The following is a 19,966-nucleotide window of genomic DNA, read 5'->3' as shown; positions in this document are numbered from 1 at the left end:
GTTATAGTTACCTTCCTTATAATATTCCGCCACAGGTCACCAAAAACTAACATCTAATAACGATAAACATTTACATATTAAAATACTGATATGAATAAATTGATCACTAAAATATTATTTGTCTTATTATTTAATTTCATCTTTATAGAAAAGTAATAAAACACATTTATTAATCATCTTGTTATTCCGTAGAATTTTGATTTAATGGAAGGAATATTTATCTCCACCGCTCTTAACCGAGCCCCGAAGTCATGGCAGAGGGAAGCAGTCCAATGTCGTTGCTAAAAGTCCAGACAATAATTCCTCGACAGAATAATGGTAAGGTTTATAAAAAAAATTCTTCGTTAAGGGAAAACGTATTTTGTCGTAGATCCACTAACATGAAGATATTTATTTAAACATTAAGAGAAACTACATTATGAACTGTATTCTCTCGACCCAGCTACTCACTATGTTTTATGACATTTTAGTTTCCAAGATGTGTCCATCAGCTGGAAGATACTGTCTGCAATACTTGAAGATAGGTTTGTGAATTTACGGCTTTAATTAATTCTAGTACTCTGGTAGGATCAATTGAAAGGATGCCCCTGCATAGTTGTTGTTTAATATTTACGTTAAGCCTGGTCATTTCTGCTGTTTATCCGTACTTTCCCTGGATACAATGCGCCTAGGTCCACATCATTCAATGTGTCTTTTTAAAGACAGTGTAGTGTCATTTGCCTGCTATTTCTAGCAGGTCAAATGATTGTATGGAGGCTTCTTCGTTTGTCTTGAACTGCAGTTTTTCCATGCTTGGGTGTGAACAATATCGTAGTACAGAGTTGTTAGTAAGTTGTTTAGACAAAAGGAGACTTCTAAACAGCCAACCATGCCTGAAATGTTAGAATTCTTTCTTCTTTCTCACCATATACAAATTCAGATGCTACTTTAGATTTGCATCTCGCTTAAAAGTTCACTTTTCGTTTTACATCTAATTCACATTTTTGCAATGTTGCATTTTAAAATCTTCCCATTACGCTCCCATTCGTGGAGCTACATAGCCTCTATGCGGTCACTCTACTTGCTAGAAACAGCAATCAACTCTCCCTCAAATTACAACCCACCGTCTTAAAAAAAGGAAGGACACATTGACCACAATACTGTAAGAATTTGTATATTTCTTGCTGAAAGTTCCCGTAACAAATGGTATATATATATATATATATATATATATATATATATATATATATATATACACACACACCATAACAATTCTGCGCCCCTATAAAAAAAATAAGCAGGAAATAAAAAGGGCTTATTCGTTTCCGTGTGGAGTTTTTCTTTAACCTTTATCTTTTCTTCTTTATTTTGCCTTTTAAGACGACGGTCTTCGGTTATTGTGCTTTTAAATATCGAAGATTTAGAATCTTCCAAAAGTTTTTGTTTTAATTAAGAAAAAAAAGAAAATTTTGGAGGGTTAACGGATTTACATCTCCAGTATATTTTTTCTTTTTCGCTTGCATTTGAGGTACATATGAGTATTAATCTATTTCATTTACTGAAAATTTTAACTTATGATTACGAAATATAAAAAATATTACAGCTGTAAATGCCGAAACCGGAGGAGATAAAGAATACGTACACTGCCCGTTTTCGACGTAACAAAAACCCTATTACGTGAAGTATATTTACCACTTAGATGCGGCTAAACCCTAAGGGTGAATGTTACTGTTGCTTTTAGCCCCAGGAGAACATCTCCTCCAGCTGGCTATTTCCTAACCTTAAATGCTGGGTGTACGTATTCTTTACTTTCGCCCCCTCCCCCGAAACCTTAATCTTATGAAAAAATGTTCAAAACTTTTTAAATGTAACAGACATAAAAAAGATTCTGAATCTTTGATATTTAAAACAGAAAACCCGAACCCTCGTTACACTGTGTAAGAGGTGAGTGTACCTGAAGTCGTGGGCATTGAAATAGAAACATTTCCAGTATTGAATTGGTTCTTGCGCATGCGTGGATCTGTGTGCATGTTTGCAAACAAATCTTTTTGGACGCGCGAAAACATGCGTAAGTATTCTAAACCGTGACCGTTTTGTCTTTTAAAAGCATTGCAACCGTGATCATCCCGTTTTTTAAAAGTGTTGCAATTGTGACCATCCCGTCTTTAAAAAGCGTGTTGACTACGACCATCTCGTCTTTTTTTTAAGACACAAATCTCCCCCATGTCATACCTCACCCCGACTTTGGATGATCATAACTTGCAGAAAAACGGATATTTTTTAATGAAATTTCCAACGAATATTTGTTATATCATGTAGATTCCGAATATACAAAAACGTGTTTTTTTAAGATGAATTTATCATCTACCTCTCCACACTTCGTTACCAGTAACTTCTATATAACATCTGCATCTTCACTTATTCATTTCAAACTTCGTTGAATTTTCAATCTAATGTAATCGACACTCTCTCGAAAACGTATTTCTGCAAAATGTTATCTAAAATTATGGTTAAAGAAAGAAATAGCAAAAAATATTTGAAAATGGGGATGGAGGTGAAATTTCCGAGGGTTCCACCCCACTCCGTCTTCCGGACCCAAAAAAGGGTTTTGTAGCATATTAGGGGGTCATCGGAATTCAGTCAACAAAAAAAAAAATTTCCAATGATTTCGGGATGTGGGGAGGGGTCCAGCTTCCCACCCCCCACCCCTTTTTTTCCGAGTAAAAATAAAGGGATTGCAACATGAAGTCAGGGTACTTGATTCCATGCAAAAAATCCAAGTTTTTTTTTTTTGAAAATCGTGCAGGTGAAAAGATCAGTGGGAGGGGGGGAGTATTTACGAGGCTTCCACCTCACTCTACCCCGTTTTCTTGACTCAAAAATGGGTTTTGTAGCATATTAGGATGTCACATGAATGCATTCAACGAAATAAAAAAAAAATCCAATGATTCCTGGATGTGGGGGAGTTCTGTTCCCCCCTTTTTTTTTTCCGAACAAAAAATAGGAGTTTGCAGCATATTAGGAGGTCAGGGTACTTGATTCCACGCAAAAAATCCGAGTTTTTTTTTTTTTATTTAAGTGAAAATCGCGCGGGTCAAAGTATCAAAATTTACCCTATGCCAGTAGTAGTAAATAACAACAGTTAACGATAAATATGTGTATTTGTCTGTGTGTGCTGTTGTCATCAATATGTTACACTTTCAAATTAAATAATGTTGGTTTCAAGTTTTGGCACAAGGCCAGCAATTTCGGAGGGGAGGTAAGTCGATTATATCGACTCCAGTGTTCAACTGGTACTCATTTTGGGAAGTACATCCACTCGTGTTTCACTAAGAAAAAAAAATCTCGGATTTTTTGCATGGAATCAAAAACCCTGACCTCCTAATGTGCTGCAAACTCCTTATTTTTGTTCAGGAAAAAAGTGGGGTGGGGAATCGACCCCCCCCCCCCATCCCAGAATCATTAGAATTTTTTTTTTTTCATTGAATGAATTACGGTGACCCCTTTATATGCCACAAAAAAACTTCTTTTGGTCCGGAAAACGGGAAATTTACCCTTATTTTATCGATCCTGAGAGGGATGAAAAGCAAAGTCAACCTTAGCGGAAATTGTAAAATGAATATATATATATATATATATTTTGTAATTTTATTAACTATTTTGTAAGCTTTATTTATACAAGTAAACCAAATAAATATATAATTATATAAAAGTTCTATAATTATTTGGTTTATCTGTATAAATAAAATGAATAATGTTGGTTTCAATTTTGGCACCAGGTCAGCGATTTTGGGGGGAGGAATTAGTTGATTACATCGTCCCCAGTGTTCAGCTGGTGCTTATTTTATCAAGCTCAGAAGGATGAAACGCGAAGTCAACCACAGCGGAATTTGAACTCAGAACTTAAGGGCAAACAAAATGCAACAAAGCATTTTACCTGGCGTGCTAACAATTCTACCAGCGCACCGCCTTCAAATGAATAATATTAAGAACTTTTATGAATTATAGAAATATTGAAAAACCAACATTATTTTAAGACACAACAGATATATTTCAATATGGTATGATTTACTGAAAAATAAAAAGATAAATAGCAGAATGGACATAGAAAATTTAAAAGAAAGGATAATCTGGCAGAATCGTTAGAACGGTGAATAAAATGCCTTGCAGTATTCTGACTCTTGATATCATGAGTTCAAATCCCATGAAAGCCAACATTGTCTTTTCAACCCTCTAGGGTCAATAAAATACAGCACTATTCAAGTACTGAAGTTGATAGTATCAACTAAACCCTTCCTCAAAAAGATTGCTGGCCTTGTGCCTAAACTAGACACAACTATTATAGGCCTACTGGTTCACTGTTGTCCTGGGACTAAACAGTCCTAATAACTAACAACAATCTCATCACAGCTGCCAAAGTATCTTCTGCAGGGTCACTGTATCTGTTAGAAATGGAGATAAATCTTCACCTGGAGTTTTGTATGCATGAAATTTAGATTTTAGGTAAAGATGTTCACTTCCCAACCATGTAGCTGGGTTCAGTCCTACTGTGTGGCACCTTGGGCTAGGGTCTTATACTATAGCCCCAGATATATCAAAGCCTTATGAGTGGATTTGGTAGACAGAAACTAAAAGAAGTCCAATGTGTGGGTATAGGTATGTAAGCATTCATACATACAAATAGATATATGTATATTTGTCAACAGAGTTGGTATATTATAGTTTCTGTCTACCAAATCTACTGATAAGGGTTTGATATATCTGAGGCTATCATAGAAGACACCAGCCCAAGGCACCACGTAGTAAGGCTGATCCCAACTACATGGTTGGGGAGTGAACATGCATGCATCAAAGAATACAGTAGTATAGATCCATCACTTCAATACACCCATTCTGTTGACAAATATATCAGGTCATCCCATAAGTTCTGTCCGAATTTTGAATAAAGAAAACAAGTGATCAAATGTTATATTTAATTGATATTTAATCATCAATGTACTTTCCCTGATTATCTATGACTTCCTTCCATCTATTTTCAAGCTTTTTAATCCCACCAATGTAAAACTATTTTGGTTTCAAAGCGAAGAACTCTAAAATGTCAGTTTCGACCTCTTCCTGACTTGTGAAATTTATGTCCCCCAAATGATTCTGTAAACTACGAAACAAATGGTAGTCTGAAGGAGCAAGGTCAGGAGAATAAGGTAGATGAGGAATTTTTTCCCAACCAAGCTCTTCAATCTCCTGTGATGTGATCTTTGCAGTGTGGGGTCATGCATTGTCCTGATGAAACATCACTCCTTTTCGATTCTCTAAAGTGGGTCTTTTTTTCTTCAAAGCTTTGTTCAAATGCTCTAATTGCTGACAGTAGACTTGAGCATTGATTGTTGCATTAGGTGGTAACAATTCAAAGTTAATTATTCTTTGAAATCCCACCAGATAGAGAGAACCTTTTTCCCATGAAATTCCCTTCTCGATTGTGGTTGAGCTTTTTCCATTTTATCAAGCCACTGTTTATGACATTTAACATTTCGATAGAAGATCCATTTTTCGTCACCAGTCACAAGTCTATCCAAAAAGGGTGAAATGAGTTCACGAGAATGGAGAGAAGAGCAGATATCAACCCGGGATTTGCAGTTGCTTTCGAACAATTCATGGGGCACCCATTTTCCAAGTTGTTGAAGATGACAATGAACAGTTGTATGATTTGAACTAAGCTTTATTGCCAATTCTTCGACTGATAATGCAGGATTTTCTTCAAGTAATGCCTCAAGGAGCTTGTCATCAAACTCAACTGGACGTCCTGTTCGATCTTCCTTTTCAAGGCTGAAATCTCCCCTTCTGAATTTTGCAAACTATCTTCTGCAAGTTCTTTCATTCAAGCATTCTTTCCAATAAACTGAGTGTGTGTTTCGAGTCACTTCGGCTGCAGAGTTTCCTTTTTTGTACTCATAAAGCATTATGTGCCTCGAATGCTCTTTGGATATTTCCATGTTAGAAAGGGTTTTAATCAAAGAAATTTTAATTCTATTCTGTAAAATAATATTTAATTAGTTTAAATGTACACAAATGCATAAAAATAATTTTTAATTCCATTAGACATTCTAAAATACTATTAAATTTCATTCTATTTAAAAAAAAGTAAAATCGGACAGAACTTATGGCATGACCTGATACAAGTACCTATTTTATCTGATTTATAGATTCATAGATGACTATGTGGATATGTATGTGTGTGCATGTTTTTCTTTGTGCTTCCATGTCTTGACATTACATATTAGTTGTAAACGAGTGTCACCATCATACAAGCAGTATCTGCTATATTTCTAACATCTTTATACTCAACTAGAACAGAATTTACAAAACATCGGTATCTAGCTTTTACAGAACGTAGAGCTCTGTTAAATCTTTACAACTAATTTCTACTGTGAAATAATCAATACAAATATTTATTTTCCTTGTAGTCAACTACAAACTGATGATTTCAATCATGATTTCATTTTGTAAACATTTATCTTGTTGTTTAGATTGTGAAAACACAGATATACCAATTGAACGAAGTGGACACCGAATTATTGTTACAGCCAACCACATATTTGTTATTGGTGGATTTAACCCAACCTACTCAGACTTGTTTAATGAGGTAAAATAGAAGCAAGTAAAATGATTTATCATTGTTTTATATGGTTTAATTTAATAAAGGAGTGTAGGTGTGATTGTGTGTTTAAGAAGATTGCTTCCCAACCACATTACTTTTGGTTTGTTCCCACTGCTTCTATTATAGCTCAGAGCTGATCAAAGCCTTCTGAGTGGATTTGGTTGCTGAAAACTGAAAGAAGCCCATTGTGTGTGTATACATATATATATATATATATATATATATATATATATATATATATATATATATTGAGAAGTAATATTTATCCCCACTTAAACATGGATGTTCTGTTAGAACAAATCATACTGCAGTAGATACCATGAGAGAAACTCTCATATTGGCTTTCTTAGTTTGTTCTAACAGATCATCCACTAGGCTTTGGTTGGCCCAAGGCTATAGTAAAAGACTCTTGCCCATGGTGACACACAGTGGGACTGAACCTAGAACCATGTGGTTGGGAAGCAAGCTTCTTACTGCACAACCATGCCTATGTCGATCTATCTATATATATATATATATATATATATATATATATATATATATATATATATATATATATATATATATATATATATATATATATATATATATATATATATATATATATATATATATATAAAAATTGAATGATTATATCAGTGGCTAGCATATAAAAAACCATGCATATTTATATATATATATATAATGTGTGTGTTACCTTGTCTTGATAACATGCTATAGTTGTAAAATGAGCATCACCATCATACATGTGGTGTCCTTCATTTTTTTATCTTCCATAGAAACATGTTGAGCCACAGGGAAATATTACCAAGGAAAATTTCAATTGGCCAAATTACATATGAATGGAAGGAAATTATTTTTGATATAATATGTTAAATTACTAACAGCAGAAACAGATAAAAAGAAAATTACATTATAAAATCTAGTTAGATGCCTCTTTTTGTTCTCCATATTCTGGGTACTGTGGAACATGTCTTACTCTCAGTTCACATAAACATATATTATTATCATCATTTTAATGTCCACTGTCCTGGTGACAGAATTTGTTGCGGCAGATTTTCTACAGACAGATGCCCTTCGTGTTGCTAACCCTTATCTGTTGGAAACAGATTAGGGTTGGCAACATGAAGAGCATCTGGCTTCAGTCCACTGTCCTGCTGACAGAATTTGTTGAGGTAGATTTTCTGCAGCCAGATGCTCTTCATGTTGCTAACCCTCCAACAGCTATGGGAAGATATTACCTTGCTTAGAAATAGGAGAGGGTTAAAGAGGGGAGGGACATCTAACCTTAAAAAATCTGCTTCAACAGATTCCATTTGACTCATGCAAGCATAGTTAAGTGGATACTAATTGATGATAATGATGGTGATGAATAGCTTTGAGAGCTGCATTATGGCCACCTTTGCTACAGATCATTTGTAAAAGATAGAATACAGTTTTCTTTTCTATCTAAATTATGCTTTTTATTCTTATTTTGTAATTAATGGTGTAGATTATGAAATCTTCTCTTTAGTCAAGGTTTTTTTTTTTTTCTCTGTTTCAAAACTTTGTATAATTTCTTCCTACATCTGAAATATTTTTTTCTATTTTCACAGGTTTGGTCTTTCAACATATCAACAAATGTATGGACAAAGTTAAAAACAACAGGTCCAGCACCAACGCAGGTTGCTTCTCATTCAAGTAAGTCAAACAATAGCATTTTGGGAATCATCTGCCTTTATTTTATATTTGTTTCTAAGTTAAAATCACCTAAGAACTTCACTGCTTTGTCTTTGAGCTTGTGAGTGTTTATTGAGCGAAAACACTTAAAGCTCCACGAGGCTCCGGCAGGGGATGGTGGCGAACCTTGCTGTACTCTTTCGCCACAACTTACTCTCACTCTTACTTCCTGTTTCTGTTGTGCCTGTAATTCAAAGGGTCAGCCTTGTCACGCTGAATATCCCCGAGAATTACGTTAAGGGTACATGTGTCTGTGGAATGCTCAGCCACTTGCACGTTAATTCCACGAGCAGGCTGTTCTGTTGGTCGGATCAACTGGAACCCTCGACGTCGTAAGCGATGGAGTACCAACACATAGTGACTATATATATTATATATAATTATCATCACCATTTAACATCTGTTTTCCATGCTAGCATGATTAGTGGGACGTTTTGATTGGAGGTTGCAAGCTAGAGGACTGCACTAAACTCCAGAATCTGCTCTGACATGGTTTTTATGACTGGATGCCCTTCCTAATGCCAACCACTTAACAGAGTGTACCGGGTGCTTTTAACATGCCACCGGCACAAATGCGTTTACACAGCACTGGCACAAAAAGTGATATTTTGAAATCATTTTATATGTAAGTTTCTGGTCTGTGTAATATATAATTGAAAATGCATCTATTATGTAAGACCACTAAATACTTGTGTGTGTGTATGTATGGTGATTTTTTCTTCCTCCGTCTTCCCTTCTTTGGACTTTCCTATATTTCTGACGAAGAGCTCCGCTCGAAACGTCAGATTCTCTTTCTTTACTTTCCTGAGCGTCCAGTAACACAATATCTGTATCACGTCCTCACGTTGTTGTTTTTCTTTTTTGAACTCATATGTGTATGTAGAAATGTATGTATCCATGAATTGTATGAGTTAATCTTCTTATATTAAATGAACCCTTTTACTAAATGCACCCCTAACCAATGATAATCTGCTCTCGTTTAAGTGTGTCTTCTTGGAAACTGCATAATTGTGTTTGGTGGATCAGGCCTGCCATTTGGCATGAACAGTAGCAATGACATTTATCAACTCGATCTTCTCAAGCAAGAATGGCAACTTATTCCCTGCCAACCATTAAATGGTGATGCAGCAAATTTCCCTTCAAAGAGATATGGACATGTAAGTCTTATGTATAATTTCATTGTTTGGTCATTTGTTTAATGTCTGATTTTTCCATGCTTGAATGGGTTTGGTTGGAGAGTTACTTGCAGAGCAGGATTTTACAGCCGAATGTTCTTGTTGTCAACCATCACCTGTTTTACCAACATGGTCACAGTCCAATAACTAAAACAAGTGAAAGATATTGTAAGGTTCTGAAATTTTGAGTTTGGGATATTGTTATTGTCTTCTGTATATCTGATAGGAGGAAAGAGTTGGCAGCATGATCTACTTGACAAATTCATCTTGCATTTTGTATTTCTATTGTGTAATTGTGTTATACAATCATGTTATACAAATCTGTGTTATACAGGGTGTCCACAAAGTCTGGGTGCATGGGGATTAATACATTAAGAAATTATTATTTCTTATATTTAATTGTTTATGTTATGATTTTATTTACTCCATGTACCCAGACCTTGTGGACACCGTGTATAATTGTTTGTCTTATTTTTCAGACTATGCATCCAATTGACAATTACATATACATCTGTGGCGGTACAGAAGGTACAATTTACATGTTGGATCTTTACCGTCTTGAACTTAGCACAAAATCTTGGGAATATATTGAATGTAAAAACCCGCCAGAACCAAGGTTAGATATTGATCTTCTGTACAGTTTTGTATTTATGTTGGTTTTACTGAACAATTACTTTACTGCTAAATTCATTAGATGGCTTTTGTGTGTGTGTGTGTGTGTGTGATTTAACCAGGCTATCAACATGTTGTTGGCTTAACTTTACAATTACTCATTTCTCGAATTATACTAATTTCAGTTGTTGATCATCAGTTCTCCTTAAATATCATTTTCAATGACAGTAACAGCAATAATAATAATAATAATAATAATAGCAATGGTTTCAAATTTTGGCACAAGACCAGAAATTCCAGGGGATGTGGGTGTAAGTTGATTATACAAACTCCATTACTCAACTGGTACTTATTTTATCAACCCTAAAAGGATAAAGACAGACAAAATGCCGCTAAGCATTTTGCCTGGCATTGTAACAATTCTGCCAGCTTGCAATAAATGATAATGATAACAACAATAATAATTATAGAAATAATAATTAATAACAACTTCTTTATTAGCTATATGCAACAAGGACAATGGATGAGGGTCATTGCAATGGGAAAGAATTACTGAAATAATAGGTTTACATAGAAAGGACAGCTACCTAAGGCCAATCAAAGAGACCCACAGACCTAGGATTACTCTGACTCCGAACATAAACTGCTCTTTCTCTTAGCTGTATTTTCTAGCTTATAGCCACATGCTGAGAGTAAGCTTATTCACCTGAGCCATACTTGTTACTGTCATCCACTTTTCAACAAATTTACAGTAGGGCAGTACCTCTCTCTTCACCATAACGTTTCTCCACATGGTTCTTGAAAACGTTCGTGACAGTTCAGTCAAAGAGGAACATGTCAGGCTTCAGTCCTTTCAGTTTTGCTCTGCTTACAATGTTTTTTGCCACAGTCACAAATCATAGGAAACTATCTGCTCTTCCTGATCAAAGGAAAGTGGAAAGGTGATCTTCATTTTTGACTCAGCTGCTAGCCAGGTATGTCCTACACATAACGACACCTACTCAACATAACTCCATAAATCTGCCTTATTTGGACACTTATAAAGTGCATGCAACTGTTTTCTTGCATCATACGCATCTCAAACAGGTGTGGCTGATAACACTATTGCACCTGTAGAGTTAATCCTGAACAGGTAATGTCACCCCTATTCAACAGCCAAATTAGTGATTTCTAGAAGTTCTTTATAGTCTTCAAGTTGAAAGTTCTTCAGATTAGATTGTTCAGTTGATTTTAGCATGTCCAGTGTTTTCCTAAGAACGTTGATTTTGTCCATCACTGATTCTTTATACAATTCAAGGGTTAACATACCACCAGCTGGATTTCCAAAATGGTGGAGAAATGTGAGTGCCTAAACTACATTCTAGTGCCAGATACTCAAGCTTGGTTTTCACATGACCCAGGACTGCAGCTCTATCAAAAGATAAGCAGTAGAAAAATGTGACTTACGAATGGCAACCATGCCTCACTGTCCAGCAATCTTTGTAGATGCAGCACTTTTAGCTCATATTTGTGCATTACCAGTCAACCACAATAATAATAATTGTTTCTAATTTAGACACACAATCAGCAGTTTTGAGAAGTGAGGGCTGATCAGTAATATTGACCCCAGTACTTGACTGGTACTTCATTTTATAGACCCCAGAATGAAGGAAAGCAAAATTGACCTTATGAAAATTTGAACTCAGAATGTAAAGAATCAAAACAACTACATCAAGGTATTTTGACTGATGCCCTAGCAATTGTGCCAATTCTCTTTCCATTCATTTTTTCCAGTTGTAAGTGGAAAAGATTGTGTTAGAGTAATGATGTTTAAAGTTCTATCACTTTGCATTAAATTGCAATAGGATTTCATCACCTCTGCAATATTTCACTCACACAACACTGCACTTAGTTACTATGATCAGTCCTTTATTCTTTGCACAGCAACATTAGTGATGCTTGTTTAGTCAGGGGTCCACAGCAAAAACCAAAGTCTTAGTAAGTAGGAGAGCAGACAAAATCTAGCAAAACCCAAAGTCTTAGTAAGTAGGAAAGCAGACAAATCACAAATCTCTTCAAGTCGATGTCCCTGCTCGATCTGTAGAAAAAGCATAGGTAGTAACTCCTTAAGATGTACCTGATGTAAGCTATGGACACATAAGAGGTGCAGCAATAATAGAAGAAGGTTAACAGGGGAAATAGCTTTTGTGTGTGGAAGGTGCACAGGTACAATTAATACCAAAAATGTACAGAAAATAGACTCCATCAAATGCCTGGTGGGAAAACTAGAAGTAGTTGATAGCTTCCGTTACCTAAGTAACCAAGTCAGAAGCGGAGGTAGATGCTCTGAGAGTATAGCTGCTAGAATATGAATAGGTTGGGCAAAGTTCAGAGAGCTCCTACCCTCGTTGGTAACAAAGGACCTTTCCCACAGAGTGAAAGGAAGATTGTACGATGCCTGTGTACGAACAGCCATGCTCCATGGCAGTGAAACATGGGCTGTAACCGCCAAGGACATGCGAAGGCTTGAAAGAAATGAAGCCAGCATGCTTCGTTGGATGTGCAATGTCAGTGTGCATGCACAATAATGTAAGCATTGAGATAAAAGTTGGTCATGTGATGCATATGGACGAGGACAGCTGTGTAAAGAAGTGCCAATCTCTAACGGTGGAGGGAACCTGTGGAAGAGGTAGACCCAGGAAGACATGGGACGAAGTGGTAAAGCATGACCTTCAAACACTGGACCTCACAGAGGCAATGACAAGCAAATAAGATATTTGGCAATATGCCATGCTTGAGAAGACCTGTCAGGCCAAGTGAAATCGTAATTGTGGCCAATGCCAGTGTCCTGTAACTGGCACATAAAAAGCACCCCTTTGAACTTTGGACCTCACAGAGGTAGTGACAAGTGACCATGACCTTTGGCAATATACTCTGCTTGAGAAGACCTGTCAAGCGAAGTGAGATTGCAGTCGTGACCAATGCCGGTGTTTCATAACTGGCACCCATGCTGGTGGCACATAAAAAGCAGCTACTACACTCTTGGAGTGGTTGGCATTTGGAAGAGCATCCAGCTGTAGAAACCAACTTACCAGTTTTCAATCAAACCGTCCAACCCATGCCAGCATGGGAAACGGATGTTAAATGATGATATGTGATAGGCTTCTCTTAGTTTCCGTCTGCTAAATCCACTCACAATGCTTTGGTTGACCCAGATCTATAGTAACAGACACTTACCCAATGTACTGTGCAATAGGACTGAACCTGAGACCACATGTTTGGGAAGTAAGTTTCTTAACCAGACAGCCATGCCTGCTTCTAAATTGCTTCTGTTTTTTACTGAGAATAACGCTGATTGTAACTGTTTTACTACTGAATATTAATGACTGAATCTTACTTATTTTTATTATTATATTTGATGAAATTCATTTGTCTGGTGAAGAAATAAAGAAGCTGAAATCAATTAAATATGCCATAAATATTTTAACATGAAATTTTATGTGCATATTTTTTTTAAAATCTTTTCATGTTTACATTGTAGATACCGGCATGAAACTGTAGTTGAGGGCAAAAAATTATATATTTTTGGAGGAGGTACCAATTCTTCTGTTTTTGATCTGATTAAGGTAATAGTTAAAATTAATAAATTTTTCTCCCCTGTTCATTTCAGCTTTTTTTTTTTTTTTTTCATTCATTGAACATGCTGAGGCACTGCCTTGAGGGGTTTTTAAAATCAAACAAATCAACCCCAGTTCTTAGGTTTTTTGGGGTTTTTTTAAGTCTGGTCTGGTCTGGTCTGGTCTGGTACTTGTTCTGTCAGTCTCTTTTGCTGAACCACTAAACTACAGAGATGTAAACAAACCAGCCCTAGTTGTCAAGCAGTGGGGGATGGTCACATACACACACTTGATAGATTTCTGCAGTTTCTTATTTCTTTATTGCCCACAAGGGGCTAAACATAGAGGGGACAAACAAGGACAGACAAAGGGATTAAGTCGATTACATCGACCCCAGTGCATAACTGGTACTTAATTTATCGACCCCGAAAGGATGAAAGGCAAAGTTGACCTCGGCGGAATTTGAACTCAGAACGTAGCGGCAGACGAAATACCACTAAGCATTTCGCCCGGTGTGCTAACGTTTCTGCCAGCTCGCCGCCTGTTAGCTTCTTGATGATTGATTCATTCTGTTTTAATCTTTCATTAATTAGTTAGTCTGTAGGGGAAGGGGGAATCATTGCACCCTAATTAATCCTTTTGTCTTTTGTCTGTTTCAGATTCCAGTTTTAGACTTTGACACATTCTGTTGGTCTTACATCACAAGCTCTAGAGACATTAAGAATGGTCAGTATAGATTTTTGCTTCACCATTAATTGATATTCCTCGTTAACTCATATCAGTCTAATTGGAAATTAAAGATTGACACTGCTACGATCAAATCCTTTCCCACAAAATGGTAACTTTTGAAATCTTTGTCCTAATATTATTTTCTATTTCAGATTTACCATCAGATAGGAAATGCCATGGCTGTGTTCATTATAAACATTGTAAGCTACTTTTTAATTTATTTCTCTTCACTTGATTAGTTAGTCAGTTATTATTGATCTAAGTTCATTATCCCATGGTCAATGTATGCTACCATATACACACATTGCTTTAACCCTTTTCAAATCAGCCTACCTGAGACTGCACCTAGTTCTATGATACTCTTGCTTTGGTTACACTGCTTTCACGGATTCCCATGACTTTCTGTTGCCATCCAATTCCATTATTATGAATCTGAACTGGGAGCTTGAGTCATAGTAAATCTTTCATTACCTGATTACACAACCATGGAAGTTACCCCTATGGATGCGTTGCATTTACTCTCTTGATAGAGCTGAGTAATCCTGACCATTGATCTTCTAAAATTCCTCCGCTCAGTATCAACTGAGCCCCATTGGCTCAGTTGAGCTCTTTCACTACCTCTTCACAATCTGCCATACTGCATTCCCATGACTGCACTGTATCCTTGACAGGGTGGCTGAATGGGTGCTATACTTTGCCAAAGGGCAACCCTTAACTAAGCAAGGCACAGTCATCACTCCATTCTGAAAATACCTGCATACTCAAGATAGAAACTTCCCATTTTAAATCTTTAGCATTTAAACCAGCCATATCTGGTCCTACCTGTTTTTTTGTTGTGGCCAGATCCAGCCTCTCACATGACCTACACTGTTATTCTAAAAATAAAGTCACATCATTGAAATATCAAAGTTTAATTTAACATAAGGTAAATAAATAAACATTACATTTGACAGAGTGATCTGAATGCTAGAAGGTTAAACTAATCAAAATTAAAACCTTCCATCAAACTTTCTTGTTACTTTCCAAACAGTAGCTTAATAATGTCAGTTGTTTTACTAAATTCTTCATTATTTTTTAAATTAACTGAAACACAGACAGCATATTTCAACAGAAATCATCATCATCATTTAACGTCCGCTTTCCATGCTGGCATGGGTTGGACGGTTTGACTGAAGAATGGTGAGTCAGAAGGCTGCACCAGGCTCCAATCTGATCTGGCAAGGCTTCTACAGCTGGATGCCCTTTCTAATGCCAACCACTCCAAGAGTGTAGTGGGTGCTTTTTACATGCCACCAGCACAAGGGCCAGTCAGGTGGTACTGGCATCGACTACACTCAGATGGTGCTTTTTACGTGCCACCGGCACAGCAGCCAGTCAGGCCGCACTGGCAATGACCATGCTTGAATGATGCTTTTTACATGCCACCAGCGGGACCAGTCAGTCAGCACTGGCATTGATTGTCAGGCGGCACTCTAGTAAGAAAAGGATTAAACTTCTTATCTATGATTCTATTCTAAGTGCTATTATATTTCTCAAAGATTGAAATAACAATATCACATTGATTATATAATGTAATTATTGTTCTGGTTGTATGTATTTCTAAAGGAATGAAATATGTAATATCATTCCATAATATAAAGTTAATATCATCCACTTGTTGATATTGTTACAGATGTATATATTTGTGGAGGTACGAAAAACAAAATGATTTTCAAAGATGTTTGGAGATTCTCTTTAAAATCTCATAGATGGACTTATGTTGGAGAAATGCCTAAGAATTTATACTTCCATGGATCTGCTGTTTCACCTGTAAGTAGTTTTCTCATTAACCATTTTCTTTCAGTTTATAGCTCCTCATTATTTTAACCTATTATTTACAATCCACCTCATTATCCCCTCTTTCTTTCACACTAACCCCTGACATTACTCTTCCCCTCCATCTTCTTCTGTCTCCTCTACCCCCATCATTATCATTATTGTTTAACATCTGTTTTCCATGCTGGCACGGGTTGGATGGTTTGACTGAGGACTGGCAAGCCAGGAGGCTGCACCAGGCTCCAATCTGATCTGGCAATGTTTCTACAGCTGGATGCCCTTCCTAATGCCAACTACTCCAAGAGTGTAGTGGGTACTTTTTACGTGCCACTGGCACGGGAGCCAGTCAGGTGGCACTGGCATCAACCACGTTCAGATGGTGCTTTTTACATCCCATGGGCACGGAGCCTATCAGGCAGCACTGGCATCGACCCACGATTGAATGGTGCTTATTATGTGCCACCAGCACAGGTGCTAGTCAGATGGCACTGTCATCAGCCACAACTACAATTTCCATTTTGATTTCAATCTTGATTTGCTTTTGATTTTGATTTTTGATTTTTGATCTCAACATTATTATCTTTATTATTCTCTCCATTGCTATCCTTTTGCAGTAAATTTGTTCCTTGCCATCAAGGGGAGCACTCTTGTTTTGCAAGCTAGACTCCCACCCTCACTCCCAACAGTCCCAGTGTCACAAAAAAAACACCCAGTACATTCTAAGTGTCTGGTAATTAAATCAGACACTAACAATACAAGGCTTGAAAGGGTTATTTAGTCTTGCTGATGGCAAAGCAACCACTGTAGTGCTGGTACCATAAAAAATGCACCCAAAGTGTTACCCTTCCTAACACCAACCACTGTAAAGGAAGGACACCCGGCCATCGGAACTATGGCCAAAATGAGATATTGTAGGAAGGTGTGGTCCTCCAACACATTGAATCCTGTCAAACTTGTTCTACCTATAACAGCAAAGAAAGCAGACATAAAATGATGATGATGGTGATGATGACATTGGTGGTGGCAGCAGCAATAGCTGCTGCTGCACTTGCAAATATCTTAGACAGCATTCAGAAAAGGCCACCCACAAACTGTTCCAGTCTATGGCCAATGGGCATGCTGTCGACTCTTTCTGTTTTTTTTCTATAGCTACTGTAATGGCCTTTGCTCCTTGTGGGTAGCTGGGTTCATATAACTGCAACTCAAGCACTCCCGTCCGATTTGTCTCCCTTCCTCTCATCACCTCCATTCTGTCCAACTTTGCTGGCTTCTCACCAATTGCTACATCCAGTCCTTTCTTCCCAGAATGTCACTCATCCCTCTAGAATTCCCTTCTGGCTCACATCTTTCCTGCAGGCATTAATTTGTAAAGGGTACCGTTAATGGCATCAAACTCATTAGTCTAGGAAAGCCTGCAAAAAGCTATGACTACTGCCTGCAGTCGCTGATTCCTTGTTTCCTCTATTTCTTTCTCTGTGTTCCTCACGTTAAGCTGTCAGTGGTTTTTATCCATGTGCGGTAGGCAACTGGAAGTGGCATCTTATTGAGGAGACAACTATGTGGTTTATATATCAATGTGGTGCATGTAAGCTAGGCAACTGATGGTGATATCTTAATCTGTGTGAGGGAGACAACTGGTGCTGATAGCTTAATTTAGTGTGTGTGTATTTGTGCTTACGCGCGCGCTGGTAAGGGGAGACAACCGTCTATTTTGTGTGTGTGTGCGCGCGCAGCACAACCAATTATATCTTCTAGTTATAGTTTACTTGAGTTGAATCTGAATGAAGCTCAACTGAACTGAAACCGTAACCTTTTGGTTATCAAACTTCTATGTTCTCTTCCCATAAGATATAACCTAATGTATGTTCTCTCTCCGGTTTATAACCACATGTGTTTTCCATCTAGGTGTTTATCATCTTGATCACCATCATCATCAGTTAACGTCCTTTTTCCCATGCTGGCATGGGTTGGACGTTTCAACTTAAACTGATGAGACAGGGTTGCACCAAGCTCTGATGTCTGTTTCAGTATGGTTTCCACAGCTAGATGCCCTTTCTGATGCCAACCACTTCACAGAGTGTACTGGGTACTTTTAGTCAAAAGTATCAACCCTAGTACTTATCTTTTTAAAGCCAGGTACTTATTCTACCAGTCTCTTTTGCTGAACTGCTAAGGTACATAGACGTAAATACAACACCAGTTGTCAGGCAGTGATTGGGGACATCCTCAATCACAATACACACACACTTATATATAATGCTACAGGCTTCTTTTAGTTTTCATCTATCAAATCCACTCACAAGGCTTTGGTCAGCCTAAGGCTATAGTTGATGACATTTGCCCAAGGTGCCATGTTGTGGGATTGAACCCATAACCATGTAGTTGGGAAGCAAGCTTCTTACCACAGCCATTCCTGTTCCTATATGTTATTTAATTTTATTTAATTTTATTTTTTTGCTCTCTTTTTATTCAGAATGGTTGCATGTATTTATTTGGTGGTGTTACTGAAAATGAACAAAGAGTTAACACACTGTTTAGAATGCAACTGGATGTACCAAGCTTACAAGAAATGTGTTGGAGATATATTTGTCATTATAGTTCTCATTTATACTTGAAGAAAGCAAATGAACTTCGAGAAATTGGTATTCCTTCACACCTGATCAAGAGAATGACTAATTGCCTACTATAGATTTATAAATTTATGATATTAATTGTTGCTATTTATTTACTATTAATTATTTGTGAAGAATCTGTTCACAAATTATTAAAACTGTTTTCAAAAAATTTGTTAGTCATTTTATTCTTGTCTTTTAGTTTTGTTGTTTTTATAATATTAGTATTTAAAGTATTATAATCCTTAATGTTGTTGGTAGTATTTAATGCTGCAAACAGTATTTAACCCTTTTGTTTCCATATTTCTATTGAAATACAGTGCTTTGTTTCAGTTAATTTCAAAAATAATGAAGAATTTAGTAAAATAAAAATTGACATAAATCTGGTATTTGGAATGTGAACTACCATGAAATTTTGGTTGAAGGTTTTAATTTAGATCTCTTTAAAGCAAAATTTGTATCATAGAGTTAGTGGTGGCAGGTTGGTGTCAAAAGGTTAAAAGAAGTAAGTTAAAAAAACAGTCAATAAATATTTCTAATATAAAAATAACACAGATATTACTGGTTTATGAAATGAAAGTTTATTTGTTGAAATACAGAAAGCAGATCTGGTAAAAGTGGAAAACTTATATAAATTGCTTTTAACCATCACACAATTTTGGAATGTAATAGAATTCTATAAAAGTGAAATATTTGCACAATCCTACACATATGTGTACAATACAAATTAAGATCTATACACCCAGCTGTTGCTTTAGATCTTCCATATCACATCTATTTCAATAAAATTTATTCATAAAAATTGATAAGCAGTTTTTAAAAAAATATCCACGATATATCTGAGGGAAAGTACCTCAAGGAAACATTCTGCAAACTAAATACTCATACAGTCGGGACTTACCTACGTAACATAGTAATTATTTTAATAAATTTTAATGAGACTATGTATGCAATTAATAGATTAAAAAATCCTTCTTAGGGTAGGGATGCCTACATTCTAACGATATGAAGCAAGGAAAATAAGTCCATCAAGAGCACTAACAGAAGATTTTGGAAAATAAAGTCGATGTAGAG

The 19,966-nt window shown here is 36.5% G+C and overlaps 1 protein-coding gene across 5 annotated transcripts; it reads left to right on the top strand.

Moving 5' to 3' along the window:
• The first annotated feature begins 164 nt into the window (after positions 1-164).
• On the top strand, positions 165-19,439 carry LOC106878603 (kelch domain-containing protein 10). Of its 5 annotated transcripts, XM_089351451.1 has the most exons (12): positions 268-318; positions 471-524; positions 1,892-2,047; positions 6,504-6,619; positions 8,230-8,314; positions 9,338-9,510; positions 10,008-10,144; positions 13,661-13,745; positions 14,396-14,462; positions 14,618-14,665; positions 16,138-16,274; positions 18,754-18,978. In XM_089351451.1, exons 3-12 carry the CDS (start codon positions 1,990-1,992, stop codon positions 18,967-18,969), a joined length of 1,122 nt encoding a protein of 373 aa, XP_089207577.1. In that variant the 5' UTR covers positions 268-318; positions 471-524; positions 1,892-1,989; the 3' UTR covers positions 18,970-18,978. The 5 variants fall into 5 exon arrangements, with proteins under 5 accessions (XP_014783356.1, XP_014783355.1, XP_052823441.1 ...); XM_014927869.3 differs by lacking the exon at positions 1,892-2,047 and having other exon boundaries at positions 178-318; positions 18,754-19,305; XM_052967481.2 differs by lacking the exon at positions 471-524 and having other exon boundaries at positions 179-318; positions 18,754-19,439.
• The last annotated feature ends 527 nt before the right edge of the window (positions 19,440-19,966 follow it).

The sequence above is a fragment of the Octopus bimaculoides genome, chromosome 4 (genome assembly GCF_046866305.1).
Source record: "Octopus bimaculoides isolate indiv1 chromosome 4, ASM4686630v1, whole genome shotgun sequence".
NCBI classification, from domain to species: Eukaryota; Metazoa; Mollusca; class Cephalopoda; order Octopoda; family Octopodidae; genus Octopus; species Octopus bimaculoides.
This window is presented reverse-complemented; position numbering and strand designations above follow the sequence as displayed.